The following is a 27,543-nucleotide window of genomic DNA, read 5'->3' as shown; positions in this document are numbered from 1 at the left end:
TCCCGCAGCCAAGCAAAGGACCCATTGTCATCCAGGTTGGTCCCCGGGACCACCGGCGTCCCCATCAACCGTCCTTCAGGGATGGGAAGAGGGGACACACCACCAACCCCACGGCCACCCCCGTCTGCCCACCTGGCCCATGAGCCAAAGCCCCAGCCCCCCAATCGGCACAGTACGCCACGAGACCTACGCCTTTGCCTGACACCCTTCTCAAAGTTAATTAGTGCTGGTGAACGCGATACAGACCCCCTTAAAATATAAAAGAGGTGTCATTCAAGTAGTTGTCAGCTAACATATCAACACAAATGTTATGAAAATGTTCATAAAGGTTGAAAAGTTGCACAAAAATAACCCACGTTACGTCACAAGTGACCTCAACAAAGATCGTCTATTTGCATTGTCCTTAATGAAACTCTGAAATCTCGCCGTTCACAGTTTTTAAGTCCGAGTGAGCGCTCCTGTATGTGCATCTCTGTCGCCAAGTCAGCAGCGACAATGGCTCTCTTGTTAAAGTCGTTTTTGACAAATTCAAGGATATTTCCAGCATGTTTGCGACTTCGCTCAACTCTCAGCTGTACGTTTCACGCTCGACTGGTAATCTCTGTTCATTTGTGCGGTGATTTGTGACGTTTTTTTCCGGTGTTGTCACGGTTAGCCAAAATGCTAACTAGCTCGTTGTTGACGGAAGTACAGAACATTCCAGCACGCGTCCATTTGACAATGATATAATTTTTTTTTTTTTTTTTACTATTTTATATCACTAAATACATTTTACCAAACCCAAAATAGTTTCAAATGAATTTGCTTATTAAGAGCTCAGTTATGAGTTTTAAAGGATAACGTGCTAATTAATATAATTGTATACTACTGTGGCGTTCATTATAATCATCCACTCCTTTTGTATGTCTGTCCAGCTGAAATGATTGAAAACATGGACAAGAAAGCCACCTGGGACCGCTTCTATGTTGAAAACAACAGCAAGACGAGTCCATTCAAGAACTTTGAGTGGTTTTTTGGCTTTGAAGCAGTGCAAAACATCATCCTGCCCTTATTACAGAGCAGCACCAGTTTACAAGCCCCACTTCAAGTCCTGGATATAGGCTGCGGAACGTCTGCATTGGGTCCATCTGTGTACCGAAGCTGTTCTGTTCCAGTTCGGGTGACTTGCGGGGACATTTCTCCTGTGGCCGTACGACTCATGCAGGAGCATGCCAGAGACGTTCCCCCTGGCAACCGCTTTTCACAGCTGGAATTTGTGGAACTTGACTGTACGCAGCTGCATAAACACTTTGGTCCTAGCAGCGTGGACCTCATCGTGGACAAAGGCACCACAGATGCTCTGTTGAAGTCCAAACAAGGGAAGACGAGCGCTGGATTGGTGCTGAAGCAGTGTTTAAAGGCTCTCCGCCACTCGGGGTCTTTGCTCCAGTTCTCGGATGAGGATCCAGATGCCAGGCTGGTTTGGCTGGAGACAGAAGCGCGGACAGCACGTGTTGGGGTACACGAAGTGGGAACACTGAGGGGAGTTTGTTACTTCTGCTATCACGTCACTCCTCACTCAAGTGGACAGCACTGAGTGTATGTCTGTGCATCGTTTACCCAGAGGTGGGTAGTAATGTGTTACATTTATTTGAGTAATTTTGAAGAAAAATGTACTTCTTAGAGGAGTTTTAACGCGTGATACTTGAGTATATTTGTGAAGAAACACTACTCTTACTCCACTACTTTGGGCTACACTCGAATCGTTTCATTTTTCGTCTTTATTCTACATATTAACTTAATTATTGCCAGAGAATGCGACAGTGGCCGTCTCTGTTTCACCAACGAGACATCGAAACAATAACCAGATAACTCCATCAGGGTTTTTCTATGTATGTATTACATACATTATTATTGTAGAGTTGCTATGCTATTACGCAAAGATTCGGGTCAAACACGCCATAAAGAACTTCAACGTTATGTCAATGTCAATATTAACGTCATTTTGACAGCCTTAAACCAGAATTACATTCATCCACAATCCACATTCAATCCACTTTCTGTGGATTTTTCTCCCAATTTCCAACGTAGTCAGGCACAAGCTTGCAAGAGGAGAACTGATTTTATTTTGAAAATGACCGTGTAAAGGAGCAATTTTTATTTGACGTGCTACAGTGTATCACAAAACTGAGGACGGTACACCCCTCGCATTTCTGCAGATTTTTAAGTATATCTTTTCATGTGACAACACTGACAAAATTACATTTTGACACATTGAAAATTAGTCTTTGTGCAGCTTATATAATAGAGTTAATTCATTTTCCCCTCAAAATAACTCAAAATATAGCCATTAATATCCAAACCCCTGGAAACAAAAGTGAGTACACCCCTTAGTGAAAGTTGTCAATATTAACATACAACATGTCAACTGTCAACCATTATTATCCAGAACTGCCTTTACTCTCCTGGGCATGGAGTTGACCAGAGCTTCACAGGTTGCAACTGGAATGCTCTTCCACTCTTCCATGACGACGTTGTGGAGCTGCCGGATATTTGAGACTTTGCGCACCTCCACCTTCCGCTTGAGGATCCCCGAAAGTTGTTCTATTGGGTTCAAGTCTGGAGACATGCTTGGCCAGTCAATCACCTTTACACTCAGCCTCTTCAGTAAAGCAGTGGTCATCTTGGAGGTGTGTTTGGGGTCATTGTCCTGCTGGAACACTGCCCCGCGACACAGTTTCTGGAGGGAGGGGATCATGCTCTGCTGCAGTATTTCACAGTACATGTTGGAGTTAATCTTTCCCTCAATGAAATGTAACACTCCAACACCTGCAACACCAGACCATGAAATTCCCACCACCATGCTTGACTGTAGGCATGAAACACTAATCTTTGTACTCTTCACCTGGTCGCCGCCACACATGCTTGAGACCATCAGAACCAAACAAATTAATCTTCGTCTCATCAGACCGTACGACATGTTTCCAGTAATCCATGTGCTTAGTTGTCATGTCTTCAGCAAACTGTGGGGTTTCTTGTGTACCGTCTTAAGAAGAGGCTTCCTCCTGGGGTGACAGCCATACACACCAATTCAGGGTGTTGGCAATCTTCTTGTAGCCTTGGCCATCTTCATGTAGCAGAACGATACGTCTTTTAAGATCCTCAGAGAGTTTTTGGCCATGTGGTGCCATGTTGGAACTGTCAGTGACCACTATGAGAGAGTGTGAGAGCTGCACTACAAATTTGAACACACCTGCTCCCTATGCACACCTGGACCTAGTAACGCTAACGAGTCACATGACATTTTGGAGGGAAAATGTCAAGCAGTACTCAATTTTGACATTTAGGGATGTAGTTTCTAAGGAGTGTACTCACTTTTGTTGCCAGGGGTTTAGATATTAATGGCTATATTTTGAGGGGAAAATAAATTAACTCTGTTATATAAGCTGCACACAGACTACTTTTCATTGTGTCAAAGTGTCATTTTGTAAGTGTTGTCCCATGAAAAGATATACTTAAATATCTGCAGAAATGCGAGCGGGTGTACTCACTTTTGTGATACTGTAGCACCATAGACATATTGTTGAATTACACAGATTATAAATTTGAATTTATCTTTAATTAAAAAAAAAAAAATAAATTATCAAGGCGTGGTAGCTTTTATGTTGGTGTGGCGGTGCACCACTATCTTTTTTAGGGAGGGGAAACTCTGTCCATTATACCAATCAGAGTTAACAATTTTTTTTCTCCACTAGATGGCTCATGCTCTTTGGACATATTGTTGTTCTGGTCTGAATTAGATGATTTTTGTGTCATCATTTTGGCCTAATATGGTCATGTAATAGGTGATAATACAGTATAGTAATACAGATGATATCGATGAAGTTGTGTTGAGAAAAAAAAAATACACCGTGATTTAAAAAAAAAAGAAGAAACATTTTAAGTAGTTACTAATAATGTTACTCATTACTTGAGTATTCTTTTCAACGAATGTTTTTTTTTTTTTTTTTTACTTGTGCTTGAGTACATTTTTGGATGACTACTTTTACTTGAGTAATACGCTACTCTTGCTTGAGTAAATATTTGGGCTACTTTACCCACGTCTGCGTTTGCCCTCTTATTTCTCAATTTACCGTAATTTTCTCACTATAAGGCGCACCTGACTATAAGCCGCCACCCACCAAATTTGACAGGAAAACAACATTTGTTTGTACATAAGCCGCACTGGACTATAAGCTGCAGTCCTCACTGTATTATGGGATATTTACAACAAAGATATTAACCGGTTATTTGACAGCAGCATCATACGACTGTCAAAAGACCAAATGAACCACCATGAAGCTTTGCAGCCAATTGGTTCAAAGCTTCATGGTGGTTCATTTGGTCTTATGACAGTCGTATTCATTGCCTTAGGAAGCTTCATTTGGCCATTACAGCTTCCCTGGGGGAGACAGTCAACCTCTGCTGCCACCTGCTGTCAACACTGTTGTTGTCCAACATGCCTCCTAGCATGCATTGCAGCCCTACAGGTGTAAATAACAATCAAAATTCATATTCTGTGCTAATTATTTCTTCAGTTACTGTTCCAGTTGTTTCATTAATTGGTAGTTTTGGTTTTTGGTAACACTTAATTTGATGGTGATGCCATAAGATTGTAATTAGACAGTCATTATTATGATATGACACTGTCATGAGCATGAATGAATGCTAATAAAAGATGTCATTTAGTGTTGTCCAGCAAATTATCAAACTTTTTAATGGATGTAAAAGAACCGAGCTGGACATAGAGTTAGTGACATAATTTGCTGGATGACACTTATTGACATCTGTCATAAGCAGTCAGTAATAACCTTGATAGTGCCAAATAAAATGTTACCTATGAATCAACGAATAAGCCGCACTGGACTATAAGCCGGAGGATTCAAAATGAAGGGAAAAAGTAGCGGCTTATAGTCCAAAAATTACGGTAATCATGAAGCAAATCTGTACATCACACTTTCTGATATGCATTTATTAAAAAAAAAAAAAAAAAATCAAACAAGCTATATTCAAGTTCTCTGCTTATATCCGGATGAGTATGAATTTGCACTATGTAAAAAAGGCGTAGAATGATACATGGTCTCATTTCATCATGTGGAACAAGCTGAAGAAGTCGATTGGCTCCTCGTGCAGTGCGTCTTGACAGAAACCTGGAGGGTTAAGCTGATTGGGGTCCGAAATGCCAATGACGTTGTTGAAAAAGCTGTTGAACCAAAGCGAACTGCTCCATAAACCACATTTGAATCAAATATAAAAAAACAAACAGACACCTTACCTCGTCACCATCCATCCAAATGGCTGAGTTCTGTACGACGTCGAGATGGGAATGCATCCAAATTCCGTGACGGTGACCAAATAACGTGCTGCAGGACAAAGTTGAGAATGAGCACCATCGGCGATGTTTGACTTCTGTTTTGATGCCACCCCGGCCTCCCATTAATCTCTGCGTATGGCGACACATTGAAGATTATTGTGGGTCGCTTTCATCCTCACCGTTGTCAGGAAGATGACCCGTCCACGTGTTGACGAGGACGCCCTGACCCGGGCCCGAGGAGCTCCCCAGAACGGCCTGACCCATCAGACTGGCGTTTCTCGGGACCGCCATAGGATGGAAGTCCGCCCGCAGCGCTCTTTTCTTGCAGGTGGACTCTTGATTGTTAATTTCGTACATCACGCCCTGGTGGACGGAAGACATGCTGCAGGTACAGTTTTCAAATCTGAACATTTTTTTTGAGAGAGCGAGAAGCAAAAGTGGTAGTTGCCATGTGGCAAAATGATTGTTGCCATGTGGCAAAATGGATTTTGCAATGTGGAAAATTTTTTTGGAATGTGGCAAAATGGATTTTGCCATGTGGAAAAAAATTTTTTATTGCCATGTGGCAAAATGAATTTTGCCATGTGGCTTTTTTTTTTGCCAAGTGGCATTTTTTTTTGCCATGTGGCAAAATGAATTTTGCCATGTAGCATTTTTTTGCCATGTGGAAAAATGGATTTTGCCATGTGGCACTTTTTTGCCATGTGGCAACATGAATTTTGCCACGTGGCAAAATAAAGTTTGCCATGTGGCTTTTTTTTGCCATGTTGAAAAATTGATTTTTCCATGTGGCAAAATAGAGTTTGCCATGTTGCTTTTTTTGCCATGTGGCATTTTTTTTGCCATGTGGAAATTTTTTTGCCATGTGGAAAAATGGATTTGGCAATGTGGCAATTTTTTTGCCATGTGGAAAAATGGATTTTGCCATGTGGCAATTTTTTTTTGCCATGTGGCAAAATAGATTTTGCCATGTGGCAATTTTTTTTGCCATGTGGCAAAATAGATTTTGCCATGTGTTTTTTTTTTTTTTTTTTTTGCCAAGTGGCATTTTTTTTTGCCATGTGGGAAAATTAATTTTTCCATGTAGCATTTTTTTGCCATGTGGCAATTTTTTTGCCATGTGGAAAAATGGATTTTGCATTGTGGCCTTAAAAATTGCCACATGACAAAAAAAAAAAAAAAAAAAAAATCACAAGGCAAGCAAAATAGATTTTGCCATGTGGCAATTTTTAATACCACATGGCAAAATCCATTTTGCTACATGGCAAAAAAAAAAAACACATGGCAAAAATTCATTTTGCCACATGGCAATTATCCATTTTGCCAAATGGCAACAAAATTATGGCACATGGCAAAATCCATTTTGTCACTTGGGAAAAAAATGCCACATGGCAAAATCCACTTTTGGTTCTCAGCCCAGCCGGAGATTTTTTTTTTTCATATTACAAGTACCTTACCTCTCTGTAGAGAAGAAGAGCATCATAGGTAAAAGACTTATTCTGGTAAAATCCCATTTCCTGGAGTCTTATCCTCTGTCCAAGTGCGTCGTAAAGGTAGCGGGCAAAAGCCCAGAGTTGTTCATTCTGTGTGGCCTGCACAACAAGATCAGACCTAAGTGGGTTTTCAACGCAACAGATTACAAATCATACCTACCAAAGTCAGTTGGCCGCTCAGAAGAGCAGGACTTGCTGTTTGGCAGAAACAAAGTTAAACACCGTAAATAAAGGTTAAAAAGAAACCACAAGATTGCATTTACTTACTGCATGGTTCAGGATTCTGGGCCTTGCATGCTGCCAGAAAGCTTACAAGCACCACTAAAAGTTTCATGTTTGTGCCTCTGCCGCGCGTAGACAATAATAAGTGAGTGAGGTGGAGTCACTTCCTTATAAGCACACAGCACTGGGATAAGGTTCATCCTCTTTACGCTGTTAAGTGAGTACCTGCTTAGTAAGTTGTGATTACATATAAGTCACTTGACTGTATTGCATTTCCTGTTTAAAATGAGTCAAATTACTCAGTTTAAAGAATCAGAATGTCACAGTTATTCTTTCTGGTGATTTAAACACACAGTTGCAGCAATTTTAGATATTTGGAAGATTACTGGCTTAACCAATAAAGTCGGAAGTGTGATTGCAGTGACATCACAGTCATATGATGGTGAGGCGTAACAATAAAGTGATCTCAACAACGGTTACATTTGATGACCAAATCTTATGACCAAGTTAGAATCATTTTAGTGATAGCAAAGGTATAACTTATGTACGTATATCATTTTAAGAGTTTGTGCACTGCACATTTTATACACTGCTGGCCAAAAGTTTTGGCACCACTACTGCAATTCTATCATATAATGCTCAATTTTTCCCAGAAAATGATTGCAATTACAAATGATTCGGAAGTATTATCTTAATTTATTTTGCTTGCAATGAAAACACACAAAAGAGAATGAAAAAAAATGAAATTATTATCATTTTACACAAAACACCAAGAATGGGCCAGACAAAAGTTTTGGCACCCTTTGAAAAATCATGTCATGCTTCTCTAATTTGTGTAATTAACAGCACCTGTTACTTACCTGTGGCCCATAACAGGTGGTGGCAATAACTAAATCACACGTGCAGCCAGTTAAAATGGATTAAAGTTGACTTAACCTTGGCACCCTAGCCTAATACTTGGTAGCACAACCTATAGACGAAATAACCGCGAACAACCGCTTCCATCAATGAGTTTCTTACAATGCTCAGCTGGAATTTTAAACCATTATTCTTTGGCTAACTGCTCCAGGTCTGAGATTTGAAGGGTGCCTTCTCCAAACTGCCATTTTCAGATCTTTCCACAGGTGTTCTATAGGGTTCAGGTCTGGACGTATTGCTAGAAGTCTCCAGTGCTTTCTCTCAAACCATTTTCTAGTGCTTTTTGAAGTGTGTTTTGGGTCATTGTCCTACTGGAAGACCCATGACCTCTGAGGGAGACCCAGCTTTCTCACACTGGACCCTACATTATGCTGCAAAATTTGTTGGTAGTCTTCAGACTTCATAATGCCATCCACACGGTCAGGCAGTCCCGTGCCCGAGGCAGCAAAGTAACCCCAAAACATCAGGGAACCTCCACCATGTTTGAATGTGGGGACAGTTTTGTTTTCGTTGAAAGCCTCGTTTTTTTCCTGTAAACGTTGATGCCTTTTCCCAAAAAGCTCTACTTTTGTGTCATCTGACCAGAGAACATTCTTCCAAAACGTTTTTGGCTTTCTCAGGTAAGTTTTGGCAAACTCCAGCCTGGCTTTTTTTATGTCTCTGGGTCACAAGTCTTTCTGGGTATCCTACCATAGAGTCCCTTTTCAGTCAGACGCCGACGGACAGTACGGGTTGACATTGTTGTACCCTCAGACTGCAGGACAGCTTGAACTTGTTTGGATGCGAGTCAAGGTTCTTTATCCACCATCTGCACAATCTTTCGTTGAAATCTCTTGTCAAGTTTTCGTTTCCGTCCACATCTAGGGAGGTTAGCCACAGTGCCATGGGCTTGACACTTATTGATGACGCAGCGCACGGTAGACACAGGAACATTCAGGTTTTTGGAGATGGGTTTGTAGCCTTGAGATTGCCCATGCTTGCTCACAATTCTGCTTCTCAAGTCCTCAGACAGTTCTTTGGTCTTCTTTCTTTTCTCCATGCTCAATGTGGTACACACAAGGGCACAGGACAGAGGTTGAGTCAACTTTAATCCATTTTAATTGGCTGCAAGTGTGATTGAGTTATTGACACCACCTGGTAAGTAACAGGTGCTGTTTAAATGAACAAATTAGAGAATCATGACATGACTTTTCAAAGGGTGCCAACCTTTTTGGAGTTTTGTGTAAAATAATAATGATTTAATTTTTTTCTTCATTTTGTTTTGTGTTTTTTCATTGCAAGCAAAATAAATGAAGATATTACGACCAAAGCATTTGTAATTGCAATCATTTTCGGGGAGAAATTCAGCATTATCTGACAGAATTGTAGGGGTGCCAATACTTTTGACCATTAATGTAATAATTTTTCGAAAAAATGATATAGTGTTGCTTTAAATCTTGTTAAAGACGAGTTAACAAATTAATGTGTCGTATTATTCCACTTTAAGATTACTACAGTGATATCTCAACTTACGAACGTCTCTACATATGAATTTTCAGTTTAAGACGCCTCAATGGGAAAATATTGCATCTTGTTAAGAAGTGAAGAAATTTCAGGATACAAAAGGCAAAAATACAGTATGGCTGGTACTCGCAGCTCCCAGAGATTACTGAACGTAACATACTTATATCTGCTCTGCTATTGGCTATTGCCTCGCATTCCTGGCATCCAATTGGCTAAGAGGGATCTCTACTGTATGTGTGTGTGTGTGTGTGTGTGTGTGTGTATCCCAGCGTATTCTTCATTTGCTCCTCGTGTTCCGACAGCTTTACATGAGTTTATTAACTTTTATTCTTTACTATATCCTTGTTATGTTTTACATTATGCAAAATTTAAGAGTTTATGTTTATTGTGCAATAATCGTAAAGAGATCGGGTCCGATCACGTCATTTTCAAAGTATCAGAATTGGCAAAAAAAATATCGGACATGCCTTTTTTTAATATACAGTATATACTATATTTTTAATTGTTTTCTAATTGTATTTAACGTTACAGACAAAATGTCTTACATTCATCCAGAGTCTTTCGTTTTGGCTTAAAGTAGGGCTATCAAATTTATCGCGTAAACGGCAGTGATTAATTTTAAAAAAATTAATCATGTTAAAATATTTAATGCAATTAACGCATGCGCTGCACGACCCACTCACGCATTGTCGCGTTCAATCTATAATGGCGCCGTTTTACCTATGTATAGAGCTAACAGGCAACGTAAAATGAGTAGAGAGAATTTTGGCAGTCTTTGGAGCCTCTTTTTAATTGGCTAAAGCCTTAAAATCCCTCTCTCAACAATTAGAAATATCGTGGGAAGCAATGTGGGGAAGAACAGTAGTGGTTGATCTTTTCCTTAACACCCTATGTTACTTCCCAACGCAGAGAACATATATCAATTGGTGCCACTACGCACAGTCATGGTTGCACTTTCCATCATGCATTCGGGCAGAACAGTTAAATGGCTACAGTATCATTTACTGAAAGCTCAACAAATACACTAGATGGCAATATTTAGTCACAATATACAAAGTCACATTTATCCTTTAAGAATTACAAGTCTTTCTATCCGTGGATCCCTCTCATAGAAAGAATGTTAATAATGTAAATGCCATCTTGAGGATTTCTTGTCATTATAAACAAATACAGTAATTATGTACTGTATGTTGAATGTATATATTCGTCCGAGTTTTATTCATTTTTTTCTCAATGCATTGCCAAAATGTATATGATGGGGGGAAATTATCGGGAATGATTGGAATTGAATCGGGAGCAAAAAAAAAAAGCAATCGGATCGGGAAATATTGGGATCGGCAGATACTCAAACTAAAACGATCGGGAGCAAAAAAACATGATCGGAACAACCCTAATATTCGTAACATGTATTTGGTACATGTTTTGATGCATTTGAATGCATTATAAAAGATATCTGAATTATATAACTTTGAACATATAAGGGCGTTTACATGGAAAATGCGTCTCTACTTACAGAAATTTCTTAAGTCGAGGTACTACTGTATTTGTTACTAAGCCCATAGATCTAAAAGTTGATCAGTTTTGCTTTCAAATAATGTTTTGAACAACAGCTTTTCTTAAAATAAGAACATTTCTGACATTTCAAAGCTTTCTTTTAAAAATAAATACACTAATTTATTGCCTAAAATAAGGCCGTTAAGCTCATTTTCAGCATAATGAAAGCCTGGCTATTTTTCTTATAACAAGAAATCTAAGTGAGGAAAATTTATTTGAAGCACTGGCAGATAACTTCACTTATTTCTAGTGGATTTACACAGAAAACAATGGAATTTAACTAGTTTTAAGGAAGTGTGTTTTTGCAGTGTGCACAGACCATCGGAACCAAACATTCTTCCTCAACTCATTAACAGCCATTGGACGTCTACTCATGACCATCACGATTTGACGTCTATCTTCAATGGGAGAGAATACGTTAATGCACGAGTGCTCCAAGTAAAGACACAACACTTCCCAAGCGGCGCTCAGTATCAGCGGCGACATATCACAACACACTCAGGATAGACACATCTCCGAATTTTAACTGTTCAAACTTCCTACACGTTAAGACACAACGTGCTATAAAGCTTGTCTGCACCTGATTTACTCCAAGTACAATGGATTTAAGGTCAAAGCATACATGATTAGAGGAAGGTTGCGCCGCATTGTTAGCATTTTTTTGTAAAATAGCACCGAGTTGGCCGAGTGACTCGATCACAACACAACAGTTTATAGTCGTTTTATTAGTGAAGGGCCGGCAATCAGCACTGATAAAGAAATCACCTGACGACTTGGGTGTTAAACAGTACACGGAATATGTTTCCAGGTCAGTCAGGTGACTTTTGTTCCAGTTTTCTGTTAAACCAGTCCGGCAACAATTTACTTTTGTATTTGGTACAGAGATTACTAGTTATACTTGATTTAAAAATCATTTATTCAAAACAATGAATAAATAGTGTTGTTGTTTTGTTTTTAAAAAGACATTCTCATGTATACAGAAAAAAAAAAAATTATTATAGGCCTGTTGCAATAACAAATTTTCGAAGGCGGTTATAGTCATTTTTTCCCAACCAATTAAAGCACTAATATACCGTAATTATCGTACTATAAGACAGTCCAGTGCGGCTTATTTGTTGATTCATTTGGGTTAATAGGCAACACTTTATTTGACAGCAGCGTCATAACACTACCATAAGACAGTCATAATTATGACATGACACTATCATGGGCATTAATCATTGGCGTAGGTTTGCATAGGGACAGTAGGGACAAAACATTAGCAACTTTTCAGGATGCTCAAATTGTCCCCACCAACTTTTAAGCAAGCTTATTTGCGTTATATAATGATATAGCGATATGATGGTAATATAGGCCATTTACATTGTCTCCCCACGTTTTAATTGTTTTAACTGACCTCGCCATTACTAATTAATGTATTTTTCTTATTAATAGAAGTTTTTTTTAGCCAGCAGCAGCCACTGTAAGAAAGGTAAAAAGACTTCAATGTTGTGGAAGTGGGGAACACGCTACTAATTTTGCTACTGAAAGTCCAACCTCCATCAGAGTTGGCATAACATTAAATTGTGTGAACTTGAGAACCTGCAAAACTCTACTCGGAAGCTGTTTAATTTCTTTAATTAGACAATATTGAGTGGTCATAAGACAAATGTTTTTTTTTCTCTTTGCATTCCTGGATAGTTAAGAGTTGATTAACAAGCTTTTATTTATTGTGTATGTTCATATTATTTTAGTGATTTTCAAATAACGCAAATTAAAATTTGCTCATAAAATCCAGACATTTTTTTCTGGCAGTTTTCAAAATGTTTCTTTCGTAGTTTTTGTCAAGTCAATACAGATTTAAAAAGTCAGGTTACGCCATATCGTCCCTACCAATGTTGAGCCCAAACCTACGCCCTTGGTATTAATGAATGCTTATGAGAGATGCCATTGAGTGTCATCCGGCAAATTATGTCACTAACTCCGTTTAGGTCCAGCTTGGATCTTTTACATCTCTTCAAAAGTGAGACAATTTGCCGAATAACACTAAATAACATCTGTTATAAGCTTTCATTATGCTCATGGCAGTGTTATGTCATAATTATGGTGGTCTTATTACAGTCTTATGGCGCCACTATCAAATAAAGTGTTACCAAATACCATAACTAGCCTTTAATGAAACTGGGAGAGTAACTGGAGAAATAATTAGCACAGAACATGACATTTGAATGTTATTCACATCTGTAGCGCTGCAATGCATGCTTGGAAGCATGTTGGATGACAACGGTCTTGACAGCAGGTGGCAGCAGAGGTTGACGGTCTCCCCCGAGGGAGCAGTGATGGCCAAATGAAGCTTCTTGAAGCTTTGCTGCTGTGGTTCATTTGGTCTTATAATATTGGTTAATATCTTTTGGTGTAAGTATCCCATATACAGCGAGGACAGCTGTTTTTGTATCAAATTTGGTGGGTGGCGGCTTAAAGTCAGGTGCGCCCTATTGTCCAAAAATTACGATAGTGACAATACATGCTACTGAATCGCCCATTTAAATACAATAAACCGTTATTTTAAAAATGCAAACTATATTAGTGCAACGATTAATCGATTAACTCGAGTATTGGATTAGAAAAAAATATTCGAATTAAATTTTGTTGCTTCGAGTATTCGTTTAATTAAAGTGGCATTGTAATGTTTTATTTTGAAAGCTTTTGCATTTAGTTTTATTGATTAGGGTTGGGTACATTGCCCTCTGGTCTGCCTCTTTTCACATGGCTGAATCCACCTGCTCCCTGTTAAGACAAACGTAAGTGTTTGTTCGAGCTAATGTCGTTCATAATTTAGTTTATTGGTATATTTAGCCGTTTTTATGTGGGAATATGTGTCTGAACCATTTGTTAGGAGCACTGTAAAAAAAAAAAAAAAACTTTAGCATTTTATAGCATTTAAGCTAGCGGATTTTTTCTATGTAAGATAGCCTATTCTTTAGTTTTACATAGATCCTTATTTTTAGAAAAAAATATATACGTTTGAGACTCAGCTCAGGTATTTTAATTTGTCATGTTCCTTATCCGATTACTCGATTATTCGAACTAACTAGTCCATCGATTAATCGACTACTAAAATATTCGATAGCTGCAGCCCTAAACTATATTTGAAATAATATTAACACACAGAGTGCATAACATGCTATTTGAAGCCTGGCTAAGTGTATGTAGAATATGAAATAAGTGTGAACCCCAACGCCAAAGGAAAAATATATGGAATCATGAGAAACAAACAAAGACATAACAATCAAAACACATCTCAGGTATTTAGTTGCACCACCTCAGGCTTTTATGACAGCTTGCAGTCTCTGAGGCATGGACTTGATAATTGACAAACAGTATTCTTCATCAATTTGGTGCCAAATCTCTTTGATTGCAGTTGCCAGATCATCCTTGCAGGTCGGAGCCTTGCTGTGGACCTTTTTTTTTTCCAATTTCCACTACAGGTTTTCAATAGGGTTGAGATCTGGGCAATTTGCAGGCCATGACATTGACTGGATGAGTCTTTCGCCAAGGAATGCTTTAACAGTTTTAGTTCTCTGGCATTATGCATTGTCATCTTGGAAAATGACAAGCATATTTTGGGATAAGAAAGCTGTGTAAAATTTCATCGTAAACTTGTGCATTTATTGAAGATTTAAACACAGCCATCTCCCTGGTGCCTTTGCAAGGACTGAGAGAATTTTGATGTTTTCTTCAGGCAGTCATCTTTGTAAATCTCACTGGAACAGCACCAAACAAAAGTTCCAGCATAATCACCTTGTTCAATGCAGATTCTTGACTCTTGACAAGGTGATGATGCTGGAACTTTGAGCCACATTTATTGCAATTTGGTCTCATGAAGGCCGGACTAGTTTATTTTTAGCCAGATAAGGTAACACACTGGCTGCCATTGACGGCGCTTGACGTCCAATCCATTTTGACTTGGAGGGACTGGACATCGAGCGCCGTCAATGGCACTGGAAGATGAGCATTCAGAGCCAACCCTTCCAGTATAAGTGAATTGGATGTCTATTGTTGTCAATGACAGGCAATGAGTCACTGTAGATTTTTGGGCAACGTGGGGAGGTTCAGTAACCGGCAAATTTTGTTACACTCCGGCCCGTGTTGCTTTCGCAGGAAGGAAGCAATACCGCCATGAGCGAGGTTGGACGGGCCCCGGGGGATTCTCGTGGAGTGTATCTGGGGGTCAGTGAGGTAAGTCAGCCCTTTGCCGTTGGCGGTCACCCACCCTATGATGACGGGAAATATATATATTTATTTATTTTTTTAATGGAAAAATATGACATGTCTCGCTTTGGCAAACACACCTTGCAAGTCAACGACAACGTCCTGGCAGTTGGAATGGAGGTAGGTAAAATGTCCAAAAGCGAGGCCGTATTCCGTCGCCGGGAGAGTGTCGTTCGTCTTTTTGCTGTTGTTGGTGAGTTTGACAAATTGGCCTAGCATGTACGGTTCTACGGTGATGCAGCCGGCAATTTCATCTCCGGCCAAAATCTGCTCAGAGGTCAAACATGCCAGTTGTTTTCAGTCAAACGTGTTCTCGGTATGATTCGGGCTCACCAGCAGCGCCTCTGAAGGCAGGAAGAACATCTGGGCCATGACATCCTTTTCGTAGAGGCGCTTGTTGAATTCTGTCACATAGTACTGAGCCGTCATCTGCCTCTCCACGTCGGTCAGGTGAAAATGGATCTGCGTCGGCTTCCGGTAGTCCTTCCCGACATAACTGCGGATTGGCACAAAGTCAGAAGTAATTGAGAAAGTCTATCTTGGTTTTTATTTTATGCGCACTTGCTCAGCCTTTCTTCCTGGTGTAAGAACTGGACCCAGATGGCATTTCTGTGAGTGCCGTGCAAGCCCATTGACTGACCGATATAGACGCATGTCTCCCTCGCGGTCCAGAGACCCGAGGCTTTGGAAAACTTTAAATGAAGCGCATCTGGCAGAAGTGACAGTCGTTACAATCAGTGGAATAGACAGAGAATGCATGAATGAATGAAACCTACTGTGGGCAATGTCGTAGTGCTCGAGTTTGAACTTGGTTTTCTCACTGCCGAGTCTCTTCAGTAGACAGTCGTGGCAAACCCCAGCTAGGAGGCTGCGGTAGTCTTCCTGAGACAAGGAGTACTGCCTCGCCGAACCAACAGAAGCCAGGAAACTACTCTTGACGCAGCTGTTGCACCAAGGGTTCGATGCTTGAGGACCAATGATCAGTTCTTCTGGTGTCCCGTCGGAATTTTCCGTAGAGGGTTCAGTTGTATTACAACTCCCGTTATCTGCATTAGGGGTCTCCTGCGGTTTGGTCATGCCCAAGAATTCCCAGTCAGTAGCAGGGTCATACTCTGGATCGCTGCTTTGGCAATCTTGAGTTCTCATGAGAAAGAAGCTCCCACTCGACTCAGATGATTTGCTGCTCTGGCCAGACCTCGAGATGTTTTCCCATGATGACTTGGAGCCAAAACTATTGCTGAGAGAGCTTGATCTGAGTACCAGGTGGGATAAGGACTGCGGGGATCCGTACTTCAATGGCTCTAATTGGCTTTGGTCATCATCCGGAGTATCAGAGTCCACTGTTGGTATTTCAGCTTCTACCATTTGAAACTTGCCAGAACTGCGACTCGAACTAGAAGACAATGTGGTGGTAGGTCTTTGCGGTCCTAGAAAAGTAGGGCTGCCAACATTCTCCTCAGGTGCAGCGGCGCACCTTGCTGACCCAGAACTTGTCAAGGAAAGCTTCCTCCAGGAAGAACTAAGACTGTTTGCACTTGCGGCATTGGTGGGGTGCTCAGGCTGTTGAGAAACATCAGAGCTTGAAGTTTTGCAGGCATCGGGGATACTTTCAGTGTTAAGAGCATCCACAGTGGTCCCGAATGCTGTTATGCACATCCTTGCTCCGTCGACGTCATCTTTCCCGGCATTACACTTGACCTCCGTGGCGTGACACAGGGACATGTGATACTTCTGAAATCTCTGCATCACCTTGGAGAAAACATCCAAAGTAAAGCTAACTAAAGTGTCGTTCAAGTTTCTAAAGCTATCTGGTATAAAAGAGCAGCTTTCGGAATTAACGAACGGCTCCACGCGCAGCTCCGTCTTGACTTGAGACATCAGCTGCATAATTTCTGTACAGAAGCCGCTTCTGTCTCGACTGTCTGCTCGGGAGTAATGGTAAAATTCAGTCAAAGCCTTTTGGCAAGCCTGCGTTGCTCGCATTACGGCCTCAGAGGGTCCGTTGAGCCATTTGTGAGCGACAACTAGCGAATAAGCTGCCTTGATTAAGGTGTGCAGCTCCTGCTTACTGGTGACCGCTTGGCCTTCTTCTTTTGTTAGGAGTCCCACTTCAAATGCCTCCTTGGCTTGTAAGAGGAAGGCTGTCCTCTTTGTTTGGGGACAGGCTTCAGAGAAACTGTACGACAACAAGCAGGACCCTTGTGCTGTCTGAAAGAGGAAGAAGAATAACTTCCCCTGTCATGTTAGGTCACTTTCCCTATCGTGTACTGCAAGTAAAACATACCACATTTGTCAACACGTAGAGCGGCGTGTATTGGCTGTATACCACCGCCATTTGGGCTACCTTGGCCGCAGACAAAAGACGATGGGACGCATCCGCAAGCAAAGACTGCGCAAGAAAACAGAAAAATACAAACAATACAGTTCCAGAGTTGGACGAATTGAGTTTCACTTACTAAATCAATGTCTGGGTTGCTATGGAAAGCATGAAAGTCCTCATCGTTCATGGACAGCAGTATATTAGCTAAGATGCCAAGAGAGGTTCCGATACCCTGTGAGGTAAAAAGTTTATCACAAGATGAAAAGTAGTTTAAAATCTCGTCAGAAATGACAATTCTGACCTTTTTATCCGGCTGCGGCAACACGTAGTACCCGACTAGAGAAGCCCAGATGAGCTGTGCGGCTTCCAGCCACAGGCCTGAAAGAGTATTTACCGTGGGGCAAATCCGTATTTAGTCAACCACCAATTGTGCAAGTTCTCCCACTTGAAAATATTAGAGAGGCCTGTAATTGTCAACATATGTAAGCCTCAACCATGAGAGACAGAATGTGGAAAAAAAAGAAAAAAAAACATAGAATCACATTGTTTGATTTTTAAAGAATTTATTTGCAAATCGTGGTGGAAAATAAGTATTTGGTCAATACCAAAAGTTAATCTCAATACTTTGTTATGTACCCTTTGTTGGTAATAACGGAGGCCAAATGTTTTCTGTAACTCTTCACAAGCTTTTCACACACTCTTGCTGGTATTTTGGCCCATTCCTCCATGCAGATCTCCTCTAGAGCAGTGATGTTTTGGGGCTGTCGTTGGGCAACACGGACTTTCAACTCCCTCCACAGATTTTCCATTGGGTTGTGATCTGGTGACGGGCTAGGCCACTCCAGGACCTTGAATTGTTTCTTACGAAGCCACTCCTTTGTTGCCCTGGCTGTGTTTTTGGGATCATTGTCATGCTGAAACACCTAGCCACATCTCATCTTCAATGCCCCCCTTGCTGATGGAAGGAGATTTTCACTCAAAATTTCTCGATACATGGCCCCATTCATTCTTTCCTTAACACAGATCAGTCATCCTGGTCCCTTTGCAGAAAAACAGCCCCAAGCATGATGTTGCTTCACAGTGGGTATGGTGTTCTTCGGATGCAATTCAGTATTCTTTCTCCTCCAAACATGAGAACCGGTGTTTCTACCAAAAAGTTCTAGTTTGGTTTCATCTGACCATAACACATTCTCCCAGTCCTCTTCTGGGTCAACCAAATGCTCTCTAGCGAACCGCAGACAGGCCTGGACGTGTACTTTCTTCAGCAGGGGGACACGTCTGGCAGTGCAGGATTTGAGTCCCTGGTGGCGCAATGTGTTACTGATAGTAGCCTTTGTTACTGTGGTCCCAGCTCTCTGTAGGTCATTCATTACGTCCCCCCGTGTGGTTCTGGGATTTTTGCTAAGTTTTTGTTGTCATTTTGACGCCACGGGGTGAGATCTTGCATGGAGCCCAGATCGAGGGAGATTATCAGTGGTCTTGTATGTCTTCCATTTTCTAATAATTGCTCCCACAGTTGATTTCTTTACACCAAGCGTTTTACCTAATTGCAGATTCAGTCTTCCCAGCCTGGTGCAGGTCTACAATTTTGTCTCTGGTGTCTTTTGACAGCTCTTTGGTCTTGGCCATAGTGGAGTTTGGAGTGTGACTGACTGAGGTTGTGGACAGGTGTCTTTTATACCGATAATGAGTTAAAACAGGTGCCATAAATACAGGCAACGAGTGGAGCCTCGTGAGACCTCGTTAGAAGAAGTTAGACCTCTTTGACAGCCAGAAATGTTGCTTGTTTGTAGCTGACCAAATACTTATTTTGCACTCTAATTTGGAAATTCTTTAAAAATCAAACAATGTGATTCGCTGTTTTTTTTTTTTTTTTTAAACATTCTGTCTCTCATGGTTGAGGTTTACCCACGTTGACAATTACAGGCCTCGCTAATTTTTTCAAGTAGGAGAACTTGCACAATTGGTGGTTGACTAAATACTTATTTGCCCCACTGTAGCACGGGAGTCAAAAATGATGTGAATGAAAGTTTGGATGCAGGGGAAAATAATCAGACCTAGTTTTTGCAAAACCATTCCACGCACTTGCAGGCAGACAGCCTGCACAAGAGCACGGTCACTTTCCGAACGGTATAGCCAACATCCTGTCAAAAAGAGAAGAAATACAATCATTTCGTCGTGCCGAACTACAAGATGTTAAAAATGTATTCACCTGTGGTTCCGCTGTTGATAATAAGATGGCTAAGAATGTACTCGGCCTTCTGCAGTTTGCCTAGAAGAGAAATGAGGATTTGAATCATTTAGATAAACGGAGCAAAGCTCTGTCTCGTGATGATCCCCGACCTGAGTTGAGGTACACCCTGGCCTGTCGTATGACTAGCTGAGGAGCGACAGGTGCACTCGGGTAACGTTTGTGTAGCAGCTTGCACATTTTTAACAATGCCCCAGATTCGTCGGTCCAGTAGAGGAAACGGTCCAACAAAAAAAGCATCGCCAGTGCAACGCGAGCTTCGTGGGCCACAACGGCAGCCTCCAGGACATTCTAGCGACACGAAAAAACACGTGAGACACAGGCAAGCTCGCTCAGAACAACATTGTGGTGCATGTTAATCACCAGGAGCTGAAAGAGATGCTGGCTGATGAGCTCGCTCAGGTTGCTCTTGTCAGTGGGGCTAATGGCCTGCTTGTACTGCCACTTCTCGGGCACAAAAGGCCACCTCATGTCCACGGCCTCTTGGAGAAGCAAAGCTAGCTCCGCGCACAAGGAATCTGATCATTTAAACAACAAGAGCGTCATTCCAGAATTGGCGGACTCTTGATAATACTGACTGATAAAAGCATTTCAAATAATATTGGAAAGTATCGGTTCTGCCCTAGTATGTATGTTGTAGAGCAGGGCGGTATACCGAAAATTTATCGTTACGGTACCAAAATTCTTCTAAAACAAGAAAGTATAGTGTTTTTATCCCGCTTTGACTTTTTGTTGTTCGGCTCTGTTCGTTCCCCGTTAAGAAAGCAGTCAGTGTGCTTACGTTAGGCCGGTAGGCTAACGCTAGTGGCTAACGCTAGCGGCTATCGTTACAAGCAAATGTGATTCACTCGGGCTTAAAGGAGCTTCGCCAAACTTTCACCCGACATTAAGTAGACTCTTGGCGGCCTCCAAACGGGCTTTCACCCGCTTTCCTCCCTGGTTCTCACGATTTCAAGAGAGGGTGCTTTCTACTGGTAGCCAGGCCACAGGCTAACACTAGCGGCTAACGCTATAAAATGAAACGATGGAGTCTGATAGCGGCTCTAACCTTGTCAAAACGGTTGAACTTAATGAGTGGATTGGGCACGGACTGCAACTAGCAATTAATACAGTACAGTGGGGAGAACAAGTATTTGATACACTGCCAATGTATCAAATACTTGTTCTCCCCACTGTATGTCACGTTATTTTGTTCTTTGATATCTTTTATGAGGGTAAAGCATTCAGCATAAATTATAATACAACAGTGAAGCCTATAATATGACCGTTTAATGGCCACAGCTATTTTTCTGTATGTGCTTGCTTCATTCTGTGTCATTACTGCCACGATAAAATCTTAAATGTTTCATTGGCAAAAGAGCAATATAGCTTTAATATGTGTGCGTGTCTGTGTGGAGGGTCCATGTGTGTGTGCATGTATTTAAAAATGCTCTGGGGAAAAAAAACCTGAAACTTTGAAGTAAACACTTGTGTTGAGTAATTATGTCACAGAAGCCATTAACAATAAGTTGTCTGTTTGAAGTGTTTTGTTCAAACTGTAAGTCATTTGCGTTACAATGACATGTTTGCACAGTCATCGTATTGATTTTTATAATGTTGTTCATTGTTCAAGTCATACAACCTGTTATAAATTACATTGACTGGATGAGTCTTTCTCCAAGGAATGCTTTAACAGTTTTATCTCATGATGCATTGTCATTTTGGAAAATGACATATTTTCAATTGAAGGGATAAGAAAGCTGTCTAAAATTTCGATGTAAATTTATGCATTTATTGAAGATTTTACCACAGCCATCTCCCCAGTGCCCTTGCCTGACATGCAGCCCCATGTCATCAAGCACTGGGGGAATTTTGATGTTTTCTTCAGGTAGTCATCTTTGTAAATCTCATTGGAACAGCACCAAACAAAAGTTCCAGCATCGTCACCTTGTCAAGAGTCAAGAATCTGCATTGGACAAGGTGATGATGCTGTAACCTTTGTTTGGTGCTGTTCCAGTGAGATTTACAAAGATGACTGCCTGAAGAAAACATCAAAATTCCCTTAGTTTCTCATGATTCCATATTTTTTTCCTCAGAATGGAGTGATTCTATATATTTCCCTGCACTTTCTCTATAAAAGTAACATTTACTACTAAAGAGTTGCACTTTTGAACTAATTCATGATTTTTTAAAGCTTTTTATCTGAGTTTGTTCTACATGATAAAATGCTTGAGTGAGTGCTCGTCCGAGACTGGTGATTCTATACTTTTTGCTCGGGGTCGTAGTATGTAAACTATCCAGCATGCGTGTGTACTGTCATTGTGCACGTCTTGTCTGGAGAAAACGCGCGAGCATGAACAATTTGCCCTGGCCTTGGTGGGCCGCTGGGGGCCCCGTGGCGTGCCGTGTCGGCTGGGGGGCTGCGGCGGCGGCTCGTGGCCTGGGTGGGCGGACGGGGTTGGGGACGGGCATGGGGTTGGTGGTGCGTCCCCTCTCGCCATCCCTGAGGGCCGGTAGATGGGCGCGCGGGTGGCCCAGGGGGACCACCCTGGATTCCGGCGGGGCTCGCGTGCGGCTGGATGTTATTGGGCGTGCTCGGGCGGGGGTCCCAGTGGCGATGGGGTGGCGTAGGGTCGGTCGCCAACGGGCTTACAATCACAAGGGATTCACACGATTACTGGGTTCTAGATCGCAGAGATGATTTGTGTACACTCTACCCCTTTCTGTCACTTGGCTTATAGACTCCCCCACCTTCTTCCCCCTCTTTCCCTGGTCAACAGGCCTCCCACATGGTGTCAAAAATAAAAATACATTTAGCTGACGATAGCACCAACATATAAGTAGTTAGTGTAGTTAGGCGTTCAATGTATTTTTTGTTGTTGTGTTTCTTCTCTTTCTTCTCTTGTGTTTCTTTTCTTCTCTTCCCCCATAACCCCTTTCTGTTCGCTGTTTTGTCATAATAAATGAGGTATGTTGAATAATCACAAAGGGAGTATGTCAGACTCTCAATGTGAAACATTAAAACTGTTCAGACTATCCGGGCACTTAAATTTCCATTCTCCGTGTCAAACAGCTGAACAGGACAGGTTAAAAAACAAAAAACAAACAAAAAAAACAAAACAAAAAAACAATTTGGACTGAAACGGCTGTTTTTGGATATGAAACATTAAAAAAGATCCTTAGCACCCACTGCTGTGAGTGACTTCCAGCGGCCCTGGATTTCTGTATTCGATTTTGGAGTTGGACAACATCGGAGTATTGGTTAAAAAGTAATTAATTGACAACCATCAGCCTTCAAATTTGGTCTAATTCGCAAACAAAATACTAAAGGATGCAGTTTCTGAGTCATCTTGAAAGTCATCTCGAATTTTAAACCAATTCTGGAATGATGCATGAAATCACTTTTAGTTTTGTAGCAATAGCGCTCTCTGGTGTCAAACCTCTGGCACTGCAGTAGTTGAGCTCGTCCTTTTCAGTGAGTTGCGTGGAGGTTTCTGTTGCTGCTGCGCTGAGGCACCTCTCGAGCAAAAGCTTCACTTCCTGGTTGGCCATTCTGCCCTCAAACATAAAAACGTGTGTTATGTCTTATAAATGAACTCATTGGCTACCATTGACGACAAAAGACGTCCAATTACTTTTGACAATAGGAGGGTCGTTCAGTCACATTTGAGTTTTTTCTGATCGTACATTACTGTATAAATGTGATCAATGTCCAGATCAATGCAGATGTATTATGTGTCAATGACAGTGAATTAGATAAGAAAACAAATTCATCTATCTACCTTAATGAAGTAGGTTTTAAGTCTTCTTTCACTTCTTGACGGGGGCGGCGTGAAGTGGCAGCGCGTCTTGGGGTGTTGCCGTGACGCCACCAAGAGGCGGGTCTGTGAAGCTGCAGGAGGAGACGAGGACCTGGCACGCTGACCAGATGACTGCACCACATCGCCGTGGTAACTCGCTGCTTCCATCGCATGCGGTAAAATGGAACATCTGCACGCTGCTGGGACTTTTGATTAATTCTTTTTTGAACGCACATCTTGCTCCAAAACCATCATTTTTTGTCTTTTTCATTCTTTTTTTCTAATTAGCTGATGTCCCTTGATACTCTTCAGTTGGGATCAGTTTTCCAGCTGCACAGAGGATTGGAACCATCCTCTCGTAAAGGTAAGAAATGTTTACAATTTGTATCTTTATGGCTTATTTTTGAATTTCATTAAGGAAAATGGGAGGAAAATGTAGGTTTGTTGGCAGATTCGTGAAAATCTAAACCCATGCATGCATGATTCACAGTATATTTAACATGAGGACAAAAAATTCCACTTAAATGAACTGCAAAAGGTGTCTTGACACATTGGGGATTTAACCACCAAAATCCCCGAAGACATTTCCAAGTATATTTGGGTATCAGGCCAGATGATTACTAACTTCCCTTGCACCAATGCACGTGTGATCAGTGGGATTTAGGCACTAATCTGCAGTTTTAAAGTCTTAGCAGCTGTCAGGAGGCATAAAAAAATACTAAAAAGATGCTTTTTTTTTTTTGCAAACGGAATCATATAATTTAAAGTCACAGATGTCAAACTCAAGGCTCGATAGGCAGATCTGGCCCGAATATGATTTTGTCTGGCCCGCAAAAGCAAATCATTTGCATCAACAACAATTACGAATTATCTGGGTCTTTGAAAAAGACAAGCTAGTATTGTTCTGCAACTTTAGCCTACTTATTTTTCAATATTTTCTCCGCGTTTTTTTGGAGCCCGCGCAGCCCGAACCGTTTGACCGATCAGCATCTGGAATTTTCGCGCGACGCAGGCTTTTTTCAAACGGTCCCGAAAAATTTTCCGAAAAAAATTTTTTTTTGAAAATGTATCTAGTCCAATGGTGAGGGGCATAAAAGTTGTATAGAGAATTTGGAAAAAATTTGCAATTCCCCGGAAATTTGCCCAAAATTTTCCCATTCATTTCTAATGGGAAAATTTCCCTTTCACTTCCAATGGAATTTCCAATGGAATTTAAATTGATGCCATTGACGGACATGTATATCGAATCTATTGATGCTAATGTACTTGGATTCTATTGATGTATATGTAACTCGATTAGTGCTGCAACGATTAATCGATTAACTCGAGTATTCGATTAGAAAAAAATATTCGAATTCAATGTTGTTGCTTCGAGTATTCGTTTCATTAAAGTGGCATTGTAATGGTTTTTATTTTGAAAGTCTTTGCATTTCGTTTTATTGTGATAGGGTGGATACACTGCCCTCTGGGCTGCCTCATTTCACATGGCTGAATCCAGCTGCTCCTTGTTAAGACCAACGTAAGCTAAGTTTTTGTTTGAGCTAATGTTTTTTTAATGCATTTGTAATGTAGTTTATAGGTATATTGCCTGAACCATTCGTTAAGAGCATTGTAAAAAAAAATATATATATATATATAGCATTTAAGCTAGCAGAGTTTTGCTATGTAAGTTAGCCAACTGTTCTTTTGTTGTACTTAGATCTTATTTATTAATTTTTTATACCGTTTGAGGCTCAGCTCAGGTATTTTAATTATTAATGTTCCTTATCCGATTACTTGATTATTCGAACTAAGTAGTTCATCGATTAATCGACTACTGAAATAATCGATAGCTGCAGCCCTAAACTCGATGCCTTTGACAGCCATCGATGTCCAAAATTTTCCCATTCATTTTCATTGGGAAAAAAAAACTGTCCACCAAATCAACATGAAATGAACAGATATCAAGAGAACGTGTCCCCCAAACTGCCCCGATTCCATTGACGCTTATGAAGGGTGCTGCCATTGACAGTCATGGACCTCCAAATTTCCCATTTATTTCTAATGGCATTTACTTTGTTTAATGCCATTGACGGCCATGTTTGCCCGTTCTATTGATGCCAATGTACTTGGATTCCATTGGTGCCTATGTAAGTCGATGCCATTCACGGCCATGGACGTCCAAATTTTTTCCCATTCATTTTCAATGGGGAAAAAAACATGTCCCCAAATCAACAGGAAATGACCAGATATCAATAGAACGTGTCCCCCAAATTTCCCCGATTCCATTGACAGCCATGGACGTCCAAATTTCCCGATCATTCCTAATGGCATTTGCTGGGTTTAATGCCATTGACTGGCATGTTTGTCCATTCTTTTGATAGCCCTGGGTGGGGCTAAGATCTGTATTTCCACACAGCAAAGACCCAGAGTAATTTCTCCAGAAATTTCAGTTTCTAGTTATAACAACAGTTCATATAGATAACTTTGTGCTGAGAATAAAATACCATTGTTTAAAAAAATAAATCAATCAAACATCGTAAGCAGTTACTCACAATGTTACTCATTACTTCAGTATTCTTTTCACTAAATACTTTTTTACTTGAGTACATTTTTTGGATGACTACTTTTGCTTAAATAATATAATTATGAAGTAACGCTACTCTTACTTGAGTCAAATTTTTGGCTACTTCTACCTACCTCTGCTCAAATGAGCACCAATGTTAAACAGTTGTTGCTTTGGCAGAAAATATTTGTGGAGGAGAGAGCTCAATCCTTGGAATTGGTCCATCAATGCGCTTGTCATCCCAGCATAAAACGCTGAGGAATTTGACGTCAGCAAAGCTACCACTCAGTACTTATCTCTAATGGCTGTCAGAAGAGACGAAAACTGACATTTCCGCTCTTTATGTGGAATATGTGGATGCCGGCAGCAAACAGGAAGTGACTTTTATGACTTCAGCACTGTGGAGCGAGCAAAAAAAGATCTTTGAGTCAAAAACAACTACTAATGCGCAACTCCCTGCAAAGTAGGTGTTTCACAAAGGAAGTTTTGTGATTAAAAAAAAAAAAAAAAAAAAAAGGAAGTGAGAACACAAGTCTTTACATTGCGTTCAATCTAAACCTGTCAACATTGACACACCTTTCCTGTGTGTGTTATGGTGCAAACGGTCACATCTGGCCCGGGAGTCGAGTTTAAGCAGGAAGTGGGAAACAAAAGCAGCGCTGAGCCTGACACAATGATTGATTGTCACACCACACCGAGCTACTGTGGTATGAAAAAGTATCTGAACCTTTTGGAATTTCTCACATGTCTGCATAAACAAACAAATGTGAGCTGATCTTTGTCAAAATCAAACAGATGAAAAAACAGTGTCTGCTTTAACTAAAACCAGCCATACATTTATAAGTTTTCATATTTTAATGGGGATAGTATGCAAACAATGACAGAAGAGGGAAAATAAGTTAGTGAAGCATCACATTTAATATTTTGTTTGAATGCTATAAAATGCTAACTTTTTCTCAAACATATATACCAACAAAAAACAAAACAAAAAAACGGCTAAATATTCCTATAAACGAAATTAATTACAAATGCACAAAAACATATTAGCTCAAACAAAAAAATACCTTACATTGGTCTTAACAGGGAGCAGCTGGATTCAGACATGATAAATGAGTTATCTTAAATGAGTTAGCTTAAATGATATAAAGTGCTATTTTTTTTTTTTTTTTTTTTTACAGTGCTCTTAACAAATTGTTCAAAAGCATATTCCTTCAAAAAATGCTGAATACACCTGTAAACTAAATTACGAATGCATAAACAATCATATTTTCGCAAACAAAAACTTGAATAACCTTATGTTAGTCTTAACAGGGAGCAGCTGGATTCAGCCGTTAGACAGTGGTATGAAAAAGTATCTGAACCTTTTGGAATTTCT

General features: G+C 40.6%; 4 protein-coding genes across 8 annotated transcripts in view; 2 read left to right on the top strand and 2 right to left on the bottom strand.

Annotated features, from left to right (window-relative positions):
- Nucleotides 1–471: 471 nt before the first annotated feature.
- cskmt (citrate synthase lysine methyltransferase) lies at nt 472–23,981 on the top strand. Of its 4 annotated transcripts, XM_057854468.1 has the most exons (4): nt 472–594; nt 915–1,605; nt 15,163–15,240; nt 23,661–23,981. In XM_057854468.1, exons 1-2 carry the CDS (start codon nt 546–548, stop codon nt 1,574–1,576), a joined length of 711 nt encoding a protein of 236 aa, XP_057710451.1. In that variant the 5' UTR covers nt 472–545; the 3' UTR covers nt 1,577–1,605; nt 15,163–15,240; nt 23,661–23,981. The 4 variants fall into 4 exon arrangements, with proteins under 4 accessions (XP_057710451.1, XP_057710448.1, XP_057710449.1 ...); XM_057854465.1 differs by lacking the exon at nt 15,163–15,240 and having other exon boundaries at nt 472–574; XM_057854466.1 differs by lacking the exon at nt 15,163–15,240 and having other exon boundaries at nt 472–574; nt 23,619–23,739.
- Nucleotides 4,974–7,203, bottom strand: epdl1 (ependymin-like 1). Its single transcript, XM_057854469.1, has 6 exons — nt 7,093–7,203; nt 6,986–7,020; nt 6,790–6,924; nt 5,512–5,695; nt 5,294–5,381; nt 4,974–5,221 (listed from the first exon to the last, which is right to left on the bottom strand). The coding sequence occupies exons 1-6, from the start codon at nt 7,157–7,159 to the stop codon at nt 5,101–5,103; spliced, it is 630 nt and encodes a 209-aa protein (XP_057710452.1). The 5' UTR covers nt 7,160–7,203; the 3' UTR covers nt 4,974–5,100.
- On the bottom strand, nt 10,516–23,864 carry alpk1 (alpha-kinase 1). Its single transcript, XM_057854462.1, has 14 exons — nt 23,606–23,864; nt 23,264–23,376; nt 20,208–20,362; nt 19,937–20,135; nt 19,806–19,865; nt 19,651–19,737; nt 17,895–17,971; nt 17,730–17,825; nt 17,558–17,662; nt 16,050–17,481; nt 15,835–15,982; nt 15,607–15,769; nt 15,354–15,540; nt 10,516–15,275 (listed from the first exon to the last, which is right to left on the bottom strand). The coding sequence occupies exons 1-14, from the start codon at nt 23,857–23,859 to the stop codon at nt 15,082–15,084; spliced, it is 3,270 nt and encodes a 1,089-aa protein (XP_057710445.1). The 5' UTR covers nt 23,860–23,864; the 3' UTR covers nt 10,516–15,081.
- The window catches only part of LOC130928185 (RAS guanyl-releasing protein 2-like), a 39,780-nt gene continuing 34,601 nt past the window's right edge, over nt 22,365–27,543 (top strand). The window contains exons 1-2 of one of the 2 annotated variants that reach the window (XM_057854464.1): nt 22,365–23,773; nt 23,912–23,987. The gene's annotated coding sequence lies outside the window, so the exon portion shown is untranslated. Of the gene's footprint in view, nt 23,800–23,911; nt 23,988–27,543 lie in introns of both variants that reach the window. The other variant, XM_057854463.1, reaches the window with a different exon arrangement.

This window comes from Corythoichthys intestinalis, chromosome 13 (genome assembly GCF_030265065.1).
Source record: "Corythoichthys intestinalis isolate RoL2023-P3 chromosome 13, ASM3026506v1, whole genome shotgun sequence".
NCBI lineage: Eukaryota > Metazoa > Chordata > Actinopteri > Syngnathiformes > Syngnathidae > Corythoichthys > Corythoichthys intestinalis.
Note: the sequence above shows the minus strand (reverse complement) of the source record. Positions and strands in the feature narration are given on the sequence as shown.

Bases quoted from the DNA above. Each gene is read 5' to 3' on its own strand.
- cskmt (XM_057854465.1), top strand. From the start codon at position 496: ATGGCTCTCTTGTTAAAGTCGTTTTTGACAAATTCAAGGATATTTCCA. The intron at 575-914 runs GTACGTTTCACG...ATGTCTGTCCAG, and splicing joins ACTTCGCTCAACTCTCAGCT to CTGAAATGATTGAAAACATG.
- epdl1 (XM_057854469.1), bottom strand. From the start codon at position 7,159: ATGAAACTTTTAGTGGTGCTTGTAAGCTTTCTGGCAGCATGCAAGGCC. The intron at 7,021-7,092 runs GTAAGTAAATGC...TCTGCCAAACAG, and splicing joins CCAGAATCCTGAACCATGCA to CAAGTCCTGCTCTTCTGAGC. The intron at 5,382-5,511 runs GTGAGGATGAAA...TTTGTCCTGCAG, and splicing joins GGGTCATCTTCCTGACAACG to CACGTTATTTGGTCACCGTC.
- alpk1 (XM_057854462.1), bottom strand. From the start codon at position 23,859: ATGTGCGTTCAAAAAAGAATTAATCAAAAGTCCCAGCAGCGTGCAGAT. The intron at 17,972-19,650 runs GTCTGATTATTT...ATACTCTTTCAG, and splicing joins AATGGTTTTGCAAAAACTAG to GCCTGTGGCTGGAAGCCGCA. The intron at 17,482-17,557 runs GTATGTTTTACT...TTCCTCTTTCAG, and splicing joins TCTACGTGTTGACAAATGTG to ACAGCACAAGGGTCCTGCTT.